The sequence below is a fragment of the Neopelma chrysocephalum genome, unplaced genomic scaffold (assembly GCF_003984885.1).
Source record: "Neopelma chrysocephalum unplaced genomic scaffold, ASM398488v2 Primary Assembly neopelma1_96921, whole genome shotgun sequence".
Classification (NCBI taxonomy): domain Eukaryota; kingdom Metazoa; phylum Chordata; class Aves; order Passeriformes; family Pipridae; genus Neopelma; species Neopelma chrysocephalum.
In genome coordinates, this window is record NW_020925564.1 from 3,727,966 (window position 1) to 3,748,277 (window position 20,312).

At 35.3% G+C, this 20,312-nt stretch overlaps 1 protein-coding gene across 6 annotated transcripts in view; it reads right to left on the bottom strand.

Annotated features, from left to right (window-relative positions):
- The window catches only part of KDM4C (lysine demethylase 4C), a 248,398-nt gene that overhangs the window by 136,967 nt on the left and 91,119 nt on the right, over positions 1 to 20,312 (bottom strand). The window contains exons 9-10 of one of the 6 annotated variants that reach the window (XR_003532112.1): positions 2,116 to 2,351; positions 834 to 862 (exon numbers count right to left, since the gene is read on the bottom strand). The exons of 4 other annotated variants lie outside the window; for them this stretch is intronic. Coding sequence is in view for 1 of the 2 variants with exons in the window: in XM_027670575.1 (XP_027526376.1) it covers positions 2,340 to 2,351 (12 nt within the window). In the remaining variant the exon portion in view is untranslated. Of the gene's footprint in view, positions 1 to 833; positions 863 to 2,101; positions 2,352 to 20,312 lie in introns of those variants that run through there. One more of the 6 variants, XM_027670575.1, reaches the window with a different exon arrangement.

Here is a 20,312-nt window from a genome sequence, read left to right on the forward strand (position 1 = left end):
TGATGACCAATATTCCTCTTACCTCAGATAATTTACCATGCCCAAGAACTGGGAAAACAAACATTACTTCACTATGCCTTGAAGTTTTTCAGAGAACAGTAAAAAGAAAACACACTAACTCTGCTGCAGTATCAGATACATCTATTTACCTTGTTTATATATTCATCAGCCCATAAAAGAGAATGAGGGGCAGAGCAAACCAAATATCAGGAAGCGTTACAATAGGTAATAATGCAAATGAAACTGATATAAGGAGATCTGTGTGGAGTATGCAGACTTATCCTCAGACAAGAAATTGAAAACCATTTCCTAGGGAACAAGAATTCCTTTACATGTTTTTGGTTCAATATATTTCCACTACCTCTTTGTCTTACTAGTGTAGCTAACATCTACAGTACCAGCAAAATTTGGAATAAAAGCACTGAATTGCCATTAGCCTATTCAGAAGTAGCTAGGTGGTCAAATTATTGATCCAAGAAATATCTTGTAGCATCAAACACTGCATTGACAAAAAAAAATACAAAATTAAAAAAGCCACACTAAAACAAAAAACAAACAAACAAAAAAACAACAACAAAAAAGCACCCCCACATTTTTCTGATTTTATTCTGAGATTCACATTGTTCTGCATTAGACAGGACTGTGCTTTGCTGCCCAGGAAATACACAACGAAAGTTCAGAATGGCAGAGCATTATTACCTTATAGCAGTGGACACTAAAAGAACTTCAGAACCAAAACCTTTGTTAACATATGCAAAAGAACATATGTCCACAAACATCCATGGTCCCTCTCCCACACTTATACATCCACGCAGATCGTCCAACCACTCTCTGAAGCTGAGAAGACAGGATGACCAGAGATCTGTGTGGCTGCAAAGCACAGAGGTATCATCACTTCCTGGGCTAGGTGACTGCATTACTAATGTGTTTATATTAACTTATAAACACTGACACCACCACAACTCTTTGGCATTAGGAGATTGTGAACATATGTGTTCAAAATAGTTTTGTCTTCATCAGTAAATAGTTAGGGATGAGTCTTGACATGCCAAGTGTGCCTAAATGAAAACCTCCTTACTATGCTTTAGTATTTTTAAATCTGTGTACAATTAAAAGTATGCTAGCTAGCAAATTCTTTAAAACACTTTCCTAATATGGGTAGGGCAAAAGGCTCTATAAGTGGAGACAGAAAGGTTACAAACTTCTCTAAGAAAGGGTTACAATGCAGCGATGGCTGGCCAAAAATGCCAATCTTTTGCAGCATGTACATTCAAAAGGCATCACTGTTATTACAACTTTGCTCTTACCAAACAGTATGCTTAGTTTAGCTCTTTTCCTTTTTTTATTAAACAGAACACATAACAAAGAATATGTGTCATTTTATCATTATTCCTTTTGGGTGGCTGTAAAAGATAAAAGGATCGTTTGAGATCTATGTGCCTTCTTTCAATAATTACTTTCTAAAGTAATCAGAATTGCCATCAGCCAATTGTTCCTTATGTTTTGATAAAAGATGAGGATTCTGCCCGTGAAAGTGACAATATGATGTGCTGCTTATTCAGTTTTTCTGCCAAATGAATAGGAGATATTTTACCACAACACTGCAAGAAGATAAAGAATTTCTCTAGTCATAATGTTTAATAAAAGTAATGAAGCTTCTGAGGGAAAAACAAAAATGTGTCTAGCTTCCTGTGGATTAGGCCCCAAAACTGGGATAAACAGTTCATTAAGAGTAACTCTTTCATATTTTCAAGGTGATTAGATTCACCTCTTCATAATCAGCTAATCCATGATATTAAACACAAATATTTTTAAGTAAGGATTTTGGATGAATACAAAAACCTAAACATTGCATTTCTGATGCAGTCAGATTCTTAAGAATATTTGTTTTAGTCAGATAGACACAAGACATTATGCAAGGAGTTCACATTACACTTACAAACCACAAAATGTATTCTTTTACTGATTTTTAGTCTTATTTAGATTCATTTTAATTTATTTTTAAAAATACTGTTATCCCACCTGAAATAAATAAAAATGCTACTGAAATTTAAAGTCTTAAACTTCACAGAAATATCTTGTTTGCATTTCATGAGAAAATATTGTGTTACATACCTTTCCCTCTGAGAAGCTTTTACAGGAGGTTTGATTTGGCAGAGACAGAACTGATAAGACCGAACAAACGGTCCTGTATGATATCCTGGTTGCTTTTTAATCTGTGAAAAGTCTATTAATCAGACAGAACATGCCCAGAGAGTGAACGAGATTTCTGCATCAACTCTGTATTAACTTCCACCAGTTCCGTACATTTCTATAAAATGTTCTATCCCCACTTGCAGCTAGCCTGAAACCTATAATTAAAAAGCTGGTATCAGTTCTATAGGCTGCCAGGCAGTGAAGACTAATCTTAGATAATTCAACCTCATTCCAGCCAATTGTATTTCTAGTTTAAAAAAACCCCACATCTGTACGCTTTATACAGTGACACACACACAAAAAAAGGCTGTAAATAAAGATGTGTAAAAGGAAGTCACGATATACACAGTTCTTTTATTTATACCTTAAAAAAAATGTCTCCCTATTGTGATCTATTAACTGTCAAGAAGAAAACTAACATAAACATGTTCTACATTCATAAATATGTTCTTCAGGGGGAAAAAAAGGAGAGAAAAAACAAAAAATGTCAACAGCAGTACCTTTCCATTAAGAAATGCAAACGCCTTTGTTCCTGGCTTTTTGACACAGTAAACTGAAAAGGGAAAACTAGATTTAAAAAAGAAAAAAGATACGACTATTCTAATTCTATATTAAATACAATTTATATGGATTCAGTATTACAAAACTGAAATATTGCCATCAACTCTGCTCTTAAACTCTTGCAGTAAGTTTTCTATGTAAGCAGATAATTAAACCATTTCTATCAGAGAACTACCTTAATGTAGTATTCAACTTAAAGCAGAATAATCAAAATTTGTAATGTATTTCCATCATTTTTATGATCTTTTCCTTGCTTGCTGCATATCTAAAAAGTTAATTATAGTTCAACTAAAGAAAACAATAGCTTACATTCTATAATACTCCTAGTTAAGAATTGTAACTCTAGAAACAGAATTGAGTTCAATTTCCATGCAATCTTCAATTTCTGGGTATTTCCATTCCACTTGGAAGAATTGATGAAGGAAATGAAATCCTCAGTTGCAAAGCCTAAAATAGAAGATTTACCATCTTGATGTTGGTGTGCATGCAAAAATAAAAGTGATGCTTCCTTGCAGACTTTCATGAATTCAGGTAATACAACTCTATGTTCTGATTCCCACAAGTTTCCCCCCCCAGTTCGGATCTGGCATTCTAACATGAATACACTTCACACTGCCCTCACTGAATCATCATTCTCATTTCATTGCAGCAAAAGCTGTAATTAAGTCCTTGTGGTAACACGTATTTTGCCAAAAGGAAAGACTTATATTAAATCACATAGCCTGACAGTAGGGCCAAGAGGAGAAAAAATTAAAGTACACAAAGTATAGAAGTGCATGTGTAAATAGGTTCCATAAAGGATGGAAATGACCACAGAACTATTTTTCTCCTAACTTTCTTCCCTTATTTCCTGTTAAACATATGTAAGTGTTATAAGTCCAAATCCCACAAAATAGCATTTAGAAGTTTTGTGTTCAGCATGGGTCTCTGAATACTTAATAGGGTTATTTTTTATTTATATTGCATGTGATAAGACCAAATTAGATCATTAAATTTTAACATTCCATGGAGGAATGGTAATGGCTTTCTCATGATGTCTGAATAGTTAGTATACAACTTTTGCGTTTACTTTTCCAGTGCAATCAGCATCTTATTTTATTGCACAGATGCCACTCTACCAAATTATTATCAGACTGTTCCATCTTGAAGTAGATAATTCTATGCCATATGTTTTGTAGGAATTAAGATTCTTGCACTGGTTCCTACCATATTGCTCTCTCTCACTAAATACAGTTAAAGAATTAATGCTTAATAGACACATGCAGTGAACACTAAACCTGCTGCTGGGAAGGACGTGACACAAAAAGAGGAACATTACTTGATGTTCTCTTCAACTGTAACCAAGCTATTGGAAAAGAACTAGCAATTTAAACTCAAGACTTGTACAATCATGAAATCACACCAGGGAAGATAGAAGGACTGGGAACTATATTCTTTGATAAGTTTCCTCTATCTTCTGAGAAAATACAAAGTTTCTTCAGCTTTTGTTGACTGAGGATGGAAGCTGAGGATGCACCATGCCTTGCAGAATCAAAAGCTTTTTGAACACAGGTGACTTAAGAAGAAAGTAAAACTGGGCCCAAGAGTCACAAACAGAACAAAAATTAAGTTAAACTATAAACAAATATTGCTATCTGGGTCACGAACGTTGTGTTTTCATCCAAATTCATCACAAGTATATGTGAAATATTTGTGCAACGGGAAAAAAATGTAGTAAGATGACCTTTCTAAAACCAGATGCCCATCTTCTTGGGCATCTTCATTTTTCTCTGAAACATTTACTCAGCAAATACCATATCTTCTACCCTTTATATGCTAAAAAGGCAAAATGATCACTTCCAGCTTCTTCACTATTACAAGTACTGAAGGCACTGAGTTTTATTTATTGCACACTATGCCTTCTTTTTCTTTTCTTTTCCCATTCTTACGAAAACTGCAGTAAACAGAGCTGCTAAAACGTTCTACTGAAAGTTCTACTGAAAGTTCTACTGAAAGTTCTACTGAAAGTTCACATTCTTCATATTGTATAAAGTGGAATGAAACATCACCCAACAAAAGGCCTGCAATTACCACAGGAATTCCCACAAATAAGCTCTTTTGCTCCATATCTAGCAAATGAGGTCGGATTGTGAGGTTCATTTCCTTCTAATGTTTCTTTCAGGTTGTTTATAGAGGAAATTGAAAAAAAAAAAAAAAAGAAAAAAGATATCAAGTAGTATACTGCAAGCACTAAAAGCTATCTATATAGTGTCTTTTCCTAATTTTTTAGGTACAGGTTTTAACCACTTTAACCACTGCTCCATTTCTGGGGATCACAACATGCAAAATTCCAGTTTAAAGGAAGTAAAACCAAGGGATTCTAATGACAAAATGCAAGCAGAATCAAGATTGTCTATTTCTATTGCACAAGAAGCAAAAGGTGTTATTTTACGCTCTTTCTTGTCCTCTTGCTTTGGAACTTGGCATTAGACTGTCTCTAGAAAAAATATGCCTTATTCATTCCTATCATATAGTTTTGCAGTTCTAATTAATCTCCATAGAATTACATGTACGTCATATGTCTTTTTCCTCACTTGACCCACCAGGTTGACCACTCTAATAATAAGAACAGAAAAAAAAATATTTTGTTATATCTTTCTAAACTATTTTTACAGACCACAATCTGGAACTTCACTTTCACTAGGCATAAAAACTTTATTGTGATGCTAGCTTAAATATATTCATAGATTGCCTATGTGCTTTTTTCATATTTGTACCTGGATAACACTTTCATACTTGCAAGGATAATGTTTCTAAACCCACCACATCTGCAACAGAATCATAGGATTTGGTTACCCACAAACTCAAGTACAGTTTGGTGTCCTGGATCCACCCAACAGACCTAAAAATTATGCCTATATGGAAAAAACGAGAAAGCTCAAGTGCATTTATACATAAAATGGTAGCCTGTTTCTCAATCCCACTTCTGTGCCTTTGCTCTCTCTCTCTGTGATAACTCTTGTCAATAAACCAAGGGGATTTTTTTCTATTTGCTTTCAAAGAAGATTCCTTCCTGTCAACAACTTTTTGAATTTAACTTTTCTTGAACAGAATTCTTGTTCGGAAATGCATAGTCTTCCAGGTGAGTTTTACTGTGGTCTTCTGCAATAGCAATGACACTTTCACTTCACTACTACAAAGAAATATGTTACTATCTACAACTGCATTTCTTTTACTCAGTAACATCCTGTAGAGTTCTCACAGTCATCAGCTACATAGACCCAAGGTAATTTCTGAGATGAGGTCCCAGCTGCCACCAGTCATTCCTGTTAATCAGACCCTAGAGGATCACCTTTTTAAATCACTAAACAAGCAAATGAAATTGAAGTATTGACACTGTGCTGGCTAGCATATGTCTGCTGGAAGCTGTGCCACAGCACTCTCCTATCACAACAATTATCACTTAGGACTAAAGAGATGTTTTTCTCCACATACGAGAAGATGCACCAAGGGGGTGCAGAACTGGTGCATAAGTCATATGAACCAAGGTTTGCGTAACTGAGAGAGAACAATTCAGTAAAAAGTCAGTCCTCCCCCACCCCACCCCACCCCCACCATGGTTTCGGCATTTTAAAACAGTGGTAATACATTTCTTCATCAAACACAATATAGTAATAATTTTAAAATATGTGTGATGTCAAACAGCAAAAAATTACCAGTGAGGCAGTCCCAATATCACCACTCCACACTCTCTTAGGTCCAGTTTTCATTCATAGCTTGAATAATTGAGCTCAAGGCTTCCTAACCTTCCATCTGACTCTGTCTGCAATCCTGTTACTCAAAAAAATTTTATTTGTTCAAATACCATTTCTAGATTTCTGGGAAAAGTAAGTTTTTCCAAACTTGGAAAAGTGGTAACTATTTTACATTTGAATAAAATGAGAAACAGATAGCAGATTTGTAATAATTACAGGCAAAGGAATCTGTCTCAAACTTCTCTGCTTCACCTAAAAAGACTCCTTCTCTGGTATAACCTGGAAGTTCATGATTCTCATAGCCTACTACACAACAGAGGAAACAATGCTTAAGCCTATAACTGGGCTCAAACCATGCACTGTAACTAGCCTGTCTGCAGGCCTTTGTTTCAGAATCTGTGACCAGTAATTAATACAGCCTTTCACACCTCTTTTAAATGAAAGAAGATTTTAATCTTAAAGGAACAAATAACTCTGAATGAAAAAAAAAATGTTTGAACAATAAAACACTGTCCACAGATACCTGTTTTTCAAAAGCCTAGTCCAGATGCCCAAGATCATGCACACATTCTCAATCTCTATATCTGCCTGTTTTTCTGTGAATAATTCTCATTTTCCAGACAATACTACTTTTCTAATCATTTCAATTGTCTGAATTAACCTCTCCAAGCCATTGCAAGAAAATACATCCTTACGAGCTAGGTTTGGAATAAATGTTTTCTCAATTAAGAATGTGTGCATTGCTTATCCTGACAACTGGAAGATACAGTTACTTCACCACAACAATAGCCTCATGGTACCTTCTCTAACAGACTTGCTATTGTATATGCAGCACATTTCCAACACAGCCATGAGGATCATAAACTGCTATCAAGCTGCTCTGCATGTTTCGCACTCTTCAGTTCAAGCCCAAAATAAAGCCACTCCTACTTCCAAACCATACACTGTATTTAAACATTTTCTTCTCTCCTCATGTAAAATGCACAGTGACACACGTGCACAACATTTACAGTACTACCATTAACCAGGTGATATACCTTATGGGAGTTACCAGTCACAGGTGATGGGAAGACTTTAACATTGTTTACAGGTCAACAACTCCAGTTAATTTCTGTAATTTTAATATAAAGCAGGTACTCCCCAACAGATCAATTAACTGTCTTCACAGGACTTCAATGGCAATTTTGAAATCAAAATCAAGATTTTAAACAAATGGGGAGTAAAGGTGATGTATATTTAAATACATTACATTCTCAACAAGGTGAAAAACACTATCTGTCAAGAATGGTCTTTTCTAGTCTACAGTGATTAACTGCTAATTGATTAGAATGCTGACAGTGCATTTTAATACACTGGAAACAGTATTCTATCTTAGAAACTCAGCAACAATATCATACTACTTTAATCCATGGTCCTAGTTACAGAAGAAAATGACAGAATCGGGGTTACTTGCACCAAGAGGTACAACATTACTGAGAATGACTGTGGATCAGACAAGTATTTATGTTACAGAACAATTTGACGCTATGTAATTTGTACTGTAACAGAACATAAATTAAAGGGGAAATGGCAGTATTTTCAAAAGTCATATTCCATTTGGCCCTTCTCTGTCTTTGTCTTGGTCTCAAACGGCAAGAAAATCTTCTGTTAATCACTGCTTTCTTCAAAGGGACACAGCTAGAAACAAAGTATGGGTTGGAACTAGTTTGAACTGCAACTATGAAAATGTTCTTAGAAAAGGAAGAGAGACTCATGGAACACTGATTAAAAAGCATAGACAGAAGACATTTTTACTTCCTTCCAACCTTGAATGCTCAGTCTTATGTAAAGTCACTTAGAAATTTTCAGGTAATATTTTCTGTTTCAGGAAATCATTAGTCCATCATCTAAAGGAGCCTAAACACACACAAATGACAAACTAGTATCCTCTTACGTATGATTGAGGAACACGTCTTCTTCTTTTCTTCAGTGAAAGTGAATGGTACTGCTCAAAGAATGCAATTCTTTTCTTAATAACTCCTAATGTTATTTGTAACTCTGTCATCTGTAATAAAGTAAAATGAATGGATACTACTGAATGTATAATAAAATTTGTTCACCTACTCAAACAAGGAAGAATGTAATTTTTCGTAACATGAGTGTAACAAATAATATTGCTTGTACATACACTATGAAATACTGACAATAAATAGAGGTAAGGTTATTTACATGCAATACTTGTCTGATACGCTTCGTATTACAAGCCTTATATTCCACTCACCTAATTTGTAAGGGCAGGGCAACACACTTAATGGACACCATTAGAGTTTGATAACTAACACACAGATTGGGGAAAAAACAACATGGCACCTGGCATGCTTTACTGACACAAGTTTAAGCCATTTAAAAAGAAACAAAAAAACACACTACCCAAACAAAACAAAACAAAACACACAAAACAAACAAAAAACCAAACCAACAAACAAAAAAACCACCTTATCCCACCTCTTCACTTCATTCACTTCATTTTAGAAGTCTGCATCCAATTCCCTCTCCTTATGAAAAATGTATATAAAAAGGAGTTCAGCAGAGACTCATTGAGTTAGTCAGGGAAAAGAGCACGAGGAGACCAAGTGAGATGAGCATATTTACCATGGAAAACAGCTGAGGTGGTTTCAAGGGGGAACCAACAGCATCCCCCCTGTTCTTGAGAGGTTACCAGGAGAACCGAGTTAGAGCAGTGGATTACAGGAGGGTTAGAGATAGTGGACATTCACTAAGAATGAACTAAGAAAAAAACTTTTTCCCTGTGAGGACAGATTGGCACTGGAGTCAGGGCCCTGAATTATTCTGTGATCCTATGAAACATATAAAATAGTTGACAATTTCATCTATCTATCTTTGCATGCCAGGCTTATATCAGTGAAAACAATAAACATATATGGAAAATGGTAACTTCCAAAAGGTTTAAAAGCCAGTTAATTTTTCCCATCAGTGATTATGGAAGGTGAATTTTGAAACTCTTCAGTTATGATATGCATTAATTTTTGGAAATGCCACTAGTTAACAAGAGAGGACAAATCAAACAGATTAGTTGTATTACAAGACAAAATGCAAGAATGATTGTTTAACAAATCCATAAATTTATAGAGTTGCATACTCTTCTGGGACAAAGAAATAGGAAATGCTTTTCCCATAATACTGATATAGTGTCAAATCACAAAAACTAAAAAAACCCAAACCAACATAACTCAGTAGGCCTAGTTAAAACACTTCACTTGACTTCAGAGTAACAGGACTGAAGATTTTTCCTGAACTAATTTAAAACCAATCAGTGCTGCACATCAGGAAATTTCAGCTGCATGCAGTCAACATGCAGTTGAGTGCAGCTACAGTAAACTAGAGTGCAAAGATATGATATCTTTCCTCCTACATGGAATATTTGTCATGCCTTCACTTTTTATATGCAATATTAGTGCAATTATAAGTTGCCCACAGTTTTAATGACTATTTAGTCTGATATTCTGGATTCAAATGAAATCTTTAGTAGTTTTTCCTGATATATTTAAGCTTTTTTTATTGCTCATTAGACTTCATGACTACTTGGAGCAATGTAGTCCCTTGCCCCTTACAAACTAACATATTTTAAGAAAAAACAAACTGTCTGGAAAAAAGAGCTACCATTATTTGCATCCACATTCAGGTACAAAATTCCATAAAATGATTCATTATGTGCAGCTTCTGATAGGGTTATATCTCTGCTCTCACAGGGCATATTCGAGCATAGGAGTTCTATCAGCTGACTGAACAGAACCAGTACCATTTTAACCACAGCTCCAAATGCACACCAAGAGCAATGGAGATGTTTTAAATATGTTCTGCAGCCCCTTGAGAATGACACAAGGCACAAGAGCCACTTGTTGCCATCAGTTGAACCACAAATTTGTTTCAAGCATAAATAAGAAGAAGAGTCAAGAACAGTATGTGTAGAAAAGAATAAAAAACTGACCTCTTCTCCAACTGTAATCTTTGTACATCACTTATTGAATTCTCCAGATTTACAAAGTCTGATGAATGAGTTTCTCAAGAATAAACAACTATCATAAACCAGATTTCTCACACCAAACAACTGAGAGTATCTTTCAAAAAAGCATTGGGTCTGAATCCAGGCATTTGTGTACAGTCAAAGATGTTAAATATGGAAATACCAGATTCCCTTAAACAACATTTAGCAGCAAAATATACAGAAAAGCTAGCTTTAACAATTTTCCGTGGCGCAGTGACCTCAATAATGGCAATTTTATGCATAGCATTCAAGATTTTTTTCAGTGCCTATGGATTTTGAAAGCCAAACCAAACAGACTTGGAGAAGAGAATAATAATTACAAAGCACACAAGGGGAAAAAATATATATTTACTGTTCCTTCCTTCACTACTAAATTTGAAGACAGTTCACTTAGAAATAATTTACAAAGACAGTTGCCTAAAATTGCAATTAATACCAAACACTATTGTCATAAAACATATTTTTTTTATAATATAAACCAGAAACTTCAGTGTGACTATACAGGAAAAAGAAGGTACAATGGCAGCTTATGTTAACATACCTAAACTAGCCTTCATGCACGAGCACAGGTTAAAAAGAACAAAACAGCTTTCCACACACAGCTATCTACAGTTAGGAGAAAACAAGTACTTTCATTTCTCAGGCATGTTAAAATTACAGAAACATACCACCACTTAAATAAGTACACATGTGCTAGCACAGGCTATGACTAACTTTCATTTTGCAGTTTGATGTGTGCTACAAGCCAATGTTCATGAAATTTAATGCACTCCATACCTAAAACCTCACTACAGAACAAGTCAGTCCATAAAGAGACACTGTTTTTCCCCAAGAATACGCTGTACCTCAATAATCAGCTATGGCATCCAGAGAATTGTAGTTATACTACATTTGTCCCTATGAACAGAAAGGCGTATCTTGAATTCCCAGCATAACAAAAACCAAAGCCAAAAGTAGCATAGATGTAATATCACATTTTTCACTGTAAATGTGACTGAGGCATTTAAGAAAAGACAGATTCCAAAATGAAATATAGCAGGGAGATTAGCAAAGCCACTGTGATTCAAATAACAGTGAATTCTCCAAGGGTTTGAGCTTATCTGAGTCTCAGCAGCAGCACAACATAGCAAAAGTCCAAATCACAGATGCAGGGATTTTAAAGCACTAGAGCAACAGATATATACCACTAAATAAATCATTTTCATGAAAATGTAATTTCTTAACAACAATTAACAATTCTAGATGATGAACCTTTGCTTGAGGATTAAAAGTAAAATAAAATCAGAAACTGAAAATTATCTAAATAGTATAAATTACTGAATTGTGTGCCCATGGCACCATAGTGTCATATGTGGAAGCTGCAGGTGCAGCCTCTATGGGGAGAGGGCAGAGGGTGCCCAGTGCTGGACATCACCTGTTCTAGGCAGCTCCAGTGGAAACACCACAGGGCATGACTGAGCCCTGAAGCCAAGATGGAAGAGACCCAGCAAAAACATGCTTTAAAAAGGGAAAAACCAGCAGATAGTAAGAGGAGGAAGGAACAAAAAACAGAGTGAGAAATGAGAGAGAGAATACCAAGGTCAGAGGACAAGGGAAGGACGTGGCCCATGGTAGAGCAGATATTATTCCCTGCAGCCTGTGGAGAGTCCACAGCAGTTGGAAGCCTCCCAAGAGAACTGACGTGTGGGTGAAGCCCACACTGAATGAAGCAGGGAAAAAGTGAGAGAAGGAAGGAGTGGCACAGAAATAATACCTGTACACTGAGCACGCACCCTTCCCCCCTCCCTGTGACCCTCAGGGAAGCAGAGAGTGGAAGAGTTGGGACTGAAAAGTGAAGTTGACCCTCAGAAGTGAGGGAAGAAAGGTTTTGTTTTAAATTTTGTTTCTCATTACTCAAACACATTTTAATTGGCAACAAATTAAATTACTTTCCCACAAGTTGAGTCTGTTTTGCCCATAACAGTAGTTGGTAAGCAAGCAGCTGGGTGGACTCTTATGCCTAGCCATGGCTACGTCATGACAATGAGGTAGGTTGAGAACAGGAAAATGAATTATAAAGGACAAAGGCACTGTACTGTTTCCCCTCACACCTAATAATATCGTCAGGAACTGATTTTACTTGGGGAAAAAAAATATTTCTAAGTGTGGCAGACACAGTGTTAAAATTCTTAGTAAGACACACAATCTTAAAACTCCCAAGAAACTGGAAAAACTTTCTAAGATTGCACTTGACAGTTTACCATTTTATCCTGCAAAAGACAAAGTAGGTTTTTTGGAGTTGATTTCAAAAACATATTGACTTATTCCTCACATGATGTATATTATTATATGATATTACACTTAATGCAGACAAAACATTCCAGGTAGAAATCTGTATTTCATTAGTAAAAAAAGTAGGAAAATCTGACTCAAGGCAAAAGGATTTATCCTGAATAATTTCAGTTTTAATCCACAAATAAATGCCCTTTGATATGGTCAAATAAATATCATTGGGAAATGTGGTCATTTGCACTATTTTTAACGCTGTTATTGTTCCATTACGAAATGTTTAGGCCCTTTATTTTATTGTATCTCTTCTTTGATTATACAGATTCTTTCCTTTAAACTTGTAAAATATCTAAATCTTAAATGGCCTTGCCTTTTGTTATGCTTGAGAGTCAGTTTGAATGGGTTTTTACTGTAATTTTCCACAATTACAATCACTTATACATCCTAAAAAGCTACAATATCAAAGTTTGTTTGCTTTTCATTTCCATAAAATCAGTAGTTTTCTGATGATCATTCAATTTGTCACAATTCTACAAGCTCTCCTCTCCCAAGAGGTGGCTTCTTATTAGGCAAAGCACAGGGCTTTTACACCTTCTCACTTAATAGAACGCTTTTAAAAAATTATTGTCTTTTTTTCTTAAACATAATAGAAAACTTGTTCAACAGAAACCAGCTCACATCTTTTTTGAGAGGCACTGCCTCACTTTACTCTTCAACTACCTGCTTATCCAATTAAGCACTGTTGACAAGAGCATTGCTGAAAGCTATGAAAGAAGCCATATCGAATCTTCCCTGGCAACCACAACATAGGCCACAGAAGGATTATCACTGGGCCCCTAACAGCTATGCAGAAAACCCATGCTGGTTTTGCACCAACATTTTATCAAAGAATTTTCATATTCGTATTACTATCAGCCTCTACACAACCAGAAGACACAATGATGTAAGCCACAACATGGGCAAATTTCCATTGCACAAACTTAGCCCATAGCAGATTTAGAAAAAGCAAAAAGGAGAAGTTGCCAAGAGCTTACAGCACCTCACATATGCTGCAGCTCTCGCTGCTCCTGCCAGCTCTACAGCTGAACCAGTGATAACGCCCGTTGGAAATTTTAGAGTAAACAGACAAGGCTCCAAAGGGATAATATGAAATGAGCTTCTGGCAAAATAGTAAGATAAATAAAAAAAGGAAAACCTAGTAAGCTGAATGTGTCGTAAAGAGCAGTAATAGTTTTGTAGTCATACCTATGAGGAAACTCCCGAATGCTTTAGGTAGGGCACCATGCTCCTAAGCAAATATGTGCCGGGCAGCTTTCACACGTGTTTTCAAAGCATTATAAATAAAGAGTAACTGCCAAGTCATTATCCTCCCTTCCCTGAGCTAAAGAGTATCAGGCACATGCAGTTACTGTTCACACTAATCATCACTGCTGTAAGATGGAACAGCAAAGAAACAGAGCTGCTTAACGTTGAGAAAAGCAACTTGACCAATAATTTCTGCCTAACAGTAATTTAGCTAATAAAATGTATGCAACAAGTGGGTAGACTTTTAGCACCTACCAACCATACCTTGCAATAATTCTCCCGAATAATACTGAGAAATAATATCATTTTATATGTTGAAACTCATAGATGGAACATATCACTCATTTTAGTCTGGATGAACAAGTACCATCAGTACAAACAGATTTTTGTACATTTGGCCATGACAAACAGAAACAGATGGGAATCCGCTTTCTAACTACTATGTAGAAAAAAAGAACATATGTAGGTTTCTTAAAACACAGTAAAGAAAGTTTTTAATCAATGTTGGCATTTGCTGTGCACCAGTCTCTCTCAAGAATCGAGGTTAAAAAATGCGCTATAACACATTATTTCCATAAACCAATTTGTTTGGTCTTCCTACAACAATGAAAGCCAAGCCGGATTCTCAGCAAGTGTTCAACAGTCTCAAAGACCATAAAAGTCTGAGTATGGAGGAAAGAACTTGAATACACAGCCAATCACATTTTTGTAAAGCACACACTGACATACTGCTAGAAACCAGAACATAACACTGAGCAACACCTTAAAAAAGGCTTTAGCAAGGATATTGGAGGTAACACACATAGTAGAATAAAACAGGAATGTTTATACTAGTGCATGAGATGTGGAAAAAAGCCTTAATAAACAAATAGACCAAAATCTGTTGCTTTCTGAAAGGTGTCCTAGAAGATAAACATACTCAGATATATCTCTGTGATAAGATGGTCAAAAATGTCTATTGATACAAAAAAGTTAATTTTTCATGCATCTTTTGTAACACCAAAACAGAACAGTTTTAGGCATATGTATTCCATGGCATTTCAAAAAAGAATCATAAAAGTCATGGAATAACAATGTTTAAATAGAATGTAAATTTCCACGTTAAACTAGGTTTGTGGCAAGTGGAAAACTTTACAGTCAGTAGAGTTTAGCATACAATTCGTGTCTTGCTTAAACTCATGTCTAAGGTCTCTTGCTAAAAAAACTACAATCTGCAAATACTTATTTCTCTCTGCTGACATTACATAAATCTATGATGATGAGCTCAGCTGTACACACCAAGGATGGCTAAAGTCAATCCAATTATGTTACAGCATTAGAACCAGTCAAAATAGTAGGTCCTAAAACAAACTAATAGAAGACAGAGAACATAAAATGAATCAGAAATTTAACTTGACACAGAGATTTAAGGGAAAGAGAAGAACAAGAAATCTGAGGATTTCTCAGAAGCAGAATCTTCACATACACTTTTGCCATATGAGGACTGACATCGAACAAAACTAGAAAAGTAAAGCACAGGGGAAGGAAAGATGGAAATCTTGCCTTGTACCAACATTAGAAGAAGATATTAGTGTAAGTAATAATGAAAGACTCAACCAAACATAAGAATGCTGGATTTTCTCACTATTCAGAGTTAGCTTCTTGTTAATTTGCTGATTAACAACATCAAAACCAACACCGTACACTCGAAACTCATTGTCAAACTGGAGGGGAAAAGGAGAATTTGGAGAAACAGCATTTTTGTTAAAATCCATGTCTCAATTATCTCTTCAACTTCATGCAGCAATACCCTTTACTTTTTTCAAACAAATAAAAAACAAAAGTGATTTTTTAATAGTTTAATAAATATTCATATTGATTTACATCATCAGATTTTATCAACTTTTCCATCTAAAAATTTATATAATTGGGAGAAGAGGAGGGAGAGGTAATTTAAAACCAGTTTTCAAAACTAAGGAAAACAAAGCAAGCTTGGGAATAGTTTCTATGATGATATAGTTTTATGCACACAAATGTTCGGAGAAAGGAAATTCAAAACTAGTTAGAGAGAACTAAATATATATCTTTTCTGCAGCTTTTGATGTTGCATCATTCCAAACTCTTTAAGAGCTCCACTGTTTGTCACCTCTATATTACATCCTCTATAGCTAAATCAATCTTCAGGATTGACTCTAGGAGTCTAGCAGCTTAAGGACACCACTAATGCTGAAACATCAGCTATCCCTAGTGCTACTCAAGTCTATGGGATCTGGCAGAAATTTAGATGCCGTAATGTTCACTCACTAGAGGCGGAAAAAATCAGAACTTCTAGGTATGAATCACAAGACTACTCAAAACTATTCACATTTAATAATTTTTTTTTAAAATATCTACCATTTTAACTACTGTTTTCAAGTAAGTGTGTGAGCAACTCCAGATATTAATACAAACAACTTCCAAGATGGAGTTCAGCTTCAATAACTAGTTTAAATTACTTTCAAAGTACTTTAGTTTTAGTAGCCTATAAAGCAGCTTGTCTTAGCTAAAGATAACAATTTGATTTCCAGATCACACTGCTGTAACATGCAACAGTGATATGTAAGGCTGCTAAAGAAAGAACATTAAAATGCAATTAGAGCTTGATCCTGCTAAATTCTCAGCAACTCCAGAAGGTGCTGAATGCCTTGATATTCCTTTCGAGTATCTTGATGTACTGGTATGTCTGAGCTCAGGCTACGTTTCATACAGACACATAAATCAACAAAGACTGCTTCCCCAGGATCCATGTTCTCAAGTTCTATGTGAACACTGTTTTGAAAGGACACCATCAAGACAGCAAAGTCAGTATTTTATTAGATTAGCTGATGCATAGTAACAGACTAAGTTTTTAGCTCATTTTGCAGTGAGGAGGGGGAAGGATGTTGATCACTATTCTAGTAGAAATAATCCTGTCATTAAAAAAAGACAATGTTAAAATACTAACACATAACCTCTGTCAGGATCCAATTTAAAAGACCCTGTTTGATTGTCTTCCCTCAAATATTTACACACATTCCTTATTCCATATAAATAAATGCAGTGGGGAAAAAAAAGAAAAACCCACTATATCCTTCCCATTTATATACCCGAAAGCAACAAAAGGTCCCTCTACTTAATGCAGTCTGTGTAAATAGTAATATTTCTGTCATTAATTAGTGCCACATGGCACTGAACTCCTCTTTAGATAATGAATGTGAAATTGCATTTGCTTTAATAATTTTCTTCAACAAATCTACTAATTAAAAGTGCATTGTTTAGGAATACTTGAAGATATTTAAAAGGCTTCAGCTATATTTTACAATGGTAACATTAAGATAAGGCAAGACTAAGACTGCCCATCAGCCAATTCAAAAATTGTCTAACAATAATAACAAAATCATAGTCAATAGAAAATAAAACACTTTATTATCCACAAACAACACTAGAACTACAAGTAGTCCTACTATTTGCCTTTTAAACTCCACTACCACATTCAAAAATGATTAAATACTGTTTGGCAGTATGTAGAAACAAATATGAATTTAAGAAAGTATCGTACACTGTTAACCAGAAAAGCTCAAAAAACTCCAAATCCTAGATAAGATTTTGTAGTGCTGACCTTATCACTGCTATAATGCTTTATAGTGCTGAACTACAAAAGATGTAAACACACTTAATCCTCAAAGAAAAATAATGTAGTTTTTAAGATTAAATTTAATTTATACAAGTATAAGTTCTACACAGGCAACATGCCTTATAGATATAGATGAAAATTCCAAACACAGACAAATCACTGTATCCCAGGTTAATGTGATAAAAAAATCCACAAAAGACAAAAATCTGTAGTTAACGAAAAGCTTTAATATCTGATGTTCTGAATTAAAAAAAAAATCAGAGAAGAAATTTTCTCCCTATATATTATATCAATACCTTAAAAGAAAGAATTCAGTAAAATGCCTACTTTAAAGAAACTGCCACAAGAGGACAGTTCTCAAAAGTTTTAACATAAGTATTCTGTACTGCAAGTAACTCATTCCCCTTTCAGGAGAACAAACTAAATATGAATTCTGGAACTGAGAAGATTTTTCCATGGAGCTGTGACACCCAGGAAAGAGACTGAAGTTACCTGGAATGTTAGAAAGGACTTCTACAACCTTCAAATTCAAAAAAGCAGCATGAGGAGTGCTGACGGAGTAAGGGTAAGAATCCAAGCACCTACAGGTACATGGTTATTCATCATCTTCACAGAGACCACAGCAGGAAGCCTTCGCAACGCAATTCTCTCCAACATAATCACTCTCTTGCATGTTTCTAAAAAGTTCAGAAATCCATGAAGCGCACATAATCCTCATCTTGACACAACACATGCATTTGAGTCAAAGACGCATGTCTTAACTTCACCTCCCAGCCTTTCACATGACATTATATTAGAACAAGGGAACAGCTTTGAGGACTCCCGTCTGGCAGGAAAGGAGATTTCATCATGAGGTACAAATTGTGGTCATGTCTCAATAAAGCAGGACAGCTGATACCTCAAAAAAGTACAAGTAATCCTGCTTGATGCCTTTCTGTCGAGACCTGCTCTACTCTGAAACAATCTCTGAGAGGGAAACAATCCATGAGAGGGAAGAGAATAATACCTGGAGACTTATAAAAATACAACATGGAGTTCAAGGTCCACCATGCAAATACGAAAGCAAATTTCTAACCCTCTCCCGTCTGTGGTTCTACTTTTGAAAAGAGAAACATTTTAGTCCCCATTTCTTCAGGAAGTGCTGAACTGTAGAAAGTGCCAAGTGTAAGAAGGTCACCTTGTTGTGAGTGGGGATCAAACTAGCAAACTAATGGAGCCATAATTCAAATAGATCAAAAAATACAGTGTCTCTCAAGTGTTTTTGTAAAAAGTAAACAAAAAGTATAAAAAGCTTCTCCTTTTCTTAACTATACAAAATGTAATTGTAAACTTTTTAAAACTCACTCTTTAGAAACAGATATTTAAAGGCTGCCTGAACTAAGCATCTGACCTAGAAGTGATTTTCAGAAGCAAACCCCAGCTGAGCTTCTGTATTTACAATCACGATTACGACTGTCCAATTTTCTAAAAGCAAACATAGCCATAGAGTATAAATTTGTCTACAGTGGGTATAAGTCCCAACACAGACTGAAGAAATCCTCTCTTATCTAGTCAGTTCTCATATCTTATAATGAGCTCTATCACACAGTGGAGTAATTAAGAGTTGATTTTATATAGGAGAAAAGCACAGAGGTTTACTCGCGACACAGGTATAAGGCATCCATAATGAAACACTGCAAGAGAAAAGCTAGGGGGAAAAAAAATTACTTATGGCCTTTATCTCAAACTACGGCAGGCTTTGTTTGCTAATACCATTAACTTACTGGGTCAATTTTAAATCTTGGAATTTATTTACTCTATATAAAAAGACTTCTCTTTATGCACACAAATCGTATTTAGTGTGACTATGATACACCACTTTATTGACTATATTCATGTTACAGCATGAATCTTTTTTCATTCAGAGATATAGCTCAATACATTTATAAATACAAAACCAGTGATGAAACGTAAGTCAGAAAGTCAGAAAAAGAGTGTCAGAAAATAAAAGGGAAAGCTCACATGGTAAAAGGATTTTTATATACCCTTGATTCCTAGAACGAAGGCATCACTAATAAAACTATTTCCAACAAAAAGTACAGTGTGTATCAGAATATAAGAAGCTGTAGTTTAATCAAAAGCAGGAAAAATCACACAAGTGGAATATTTTAAACTGTTCGAATGAAAAGCTGATGCCACTGTTCAACACTAGTATGCAAGTCATACCACACTTCCCTGAAACCCACTACTGAAAAACAACATTGCAACTTTTAATTACACAGTCTATCCACTGTTACTTCTGTATACTTCAAAATGTGCTTTGCGGAATTGCCAAAAAGACACACTTTCCCTACCTACTGAGACATGAAAAGGTTTCAGCTTTTGTTATAGTTTTCTTTTCAAAAACGTAACACAAGAATCTTGTTAGACAAGACCTAAAAATCATCATTAGCTCTTGCACTGAGTATCTCATTTACTAACCAAAGATGCTGCAAGAAGAGTTTTTTTTAATGATCTTTCTTATGATTCTCAAAATCAGATCTGGCATATAATTAACACTATGAATATAATGCATATACTCATAATCATTTAC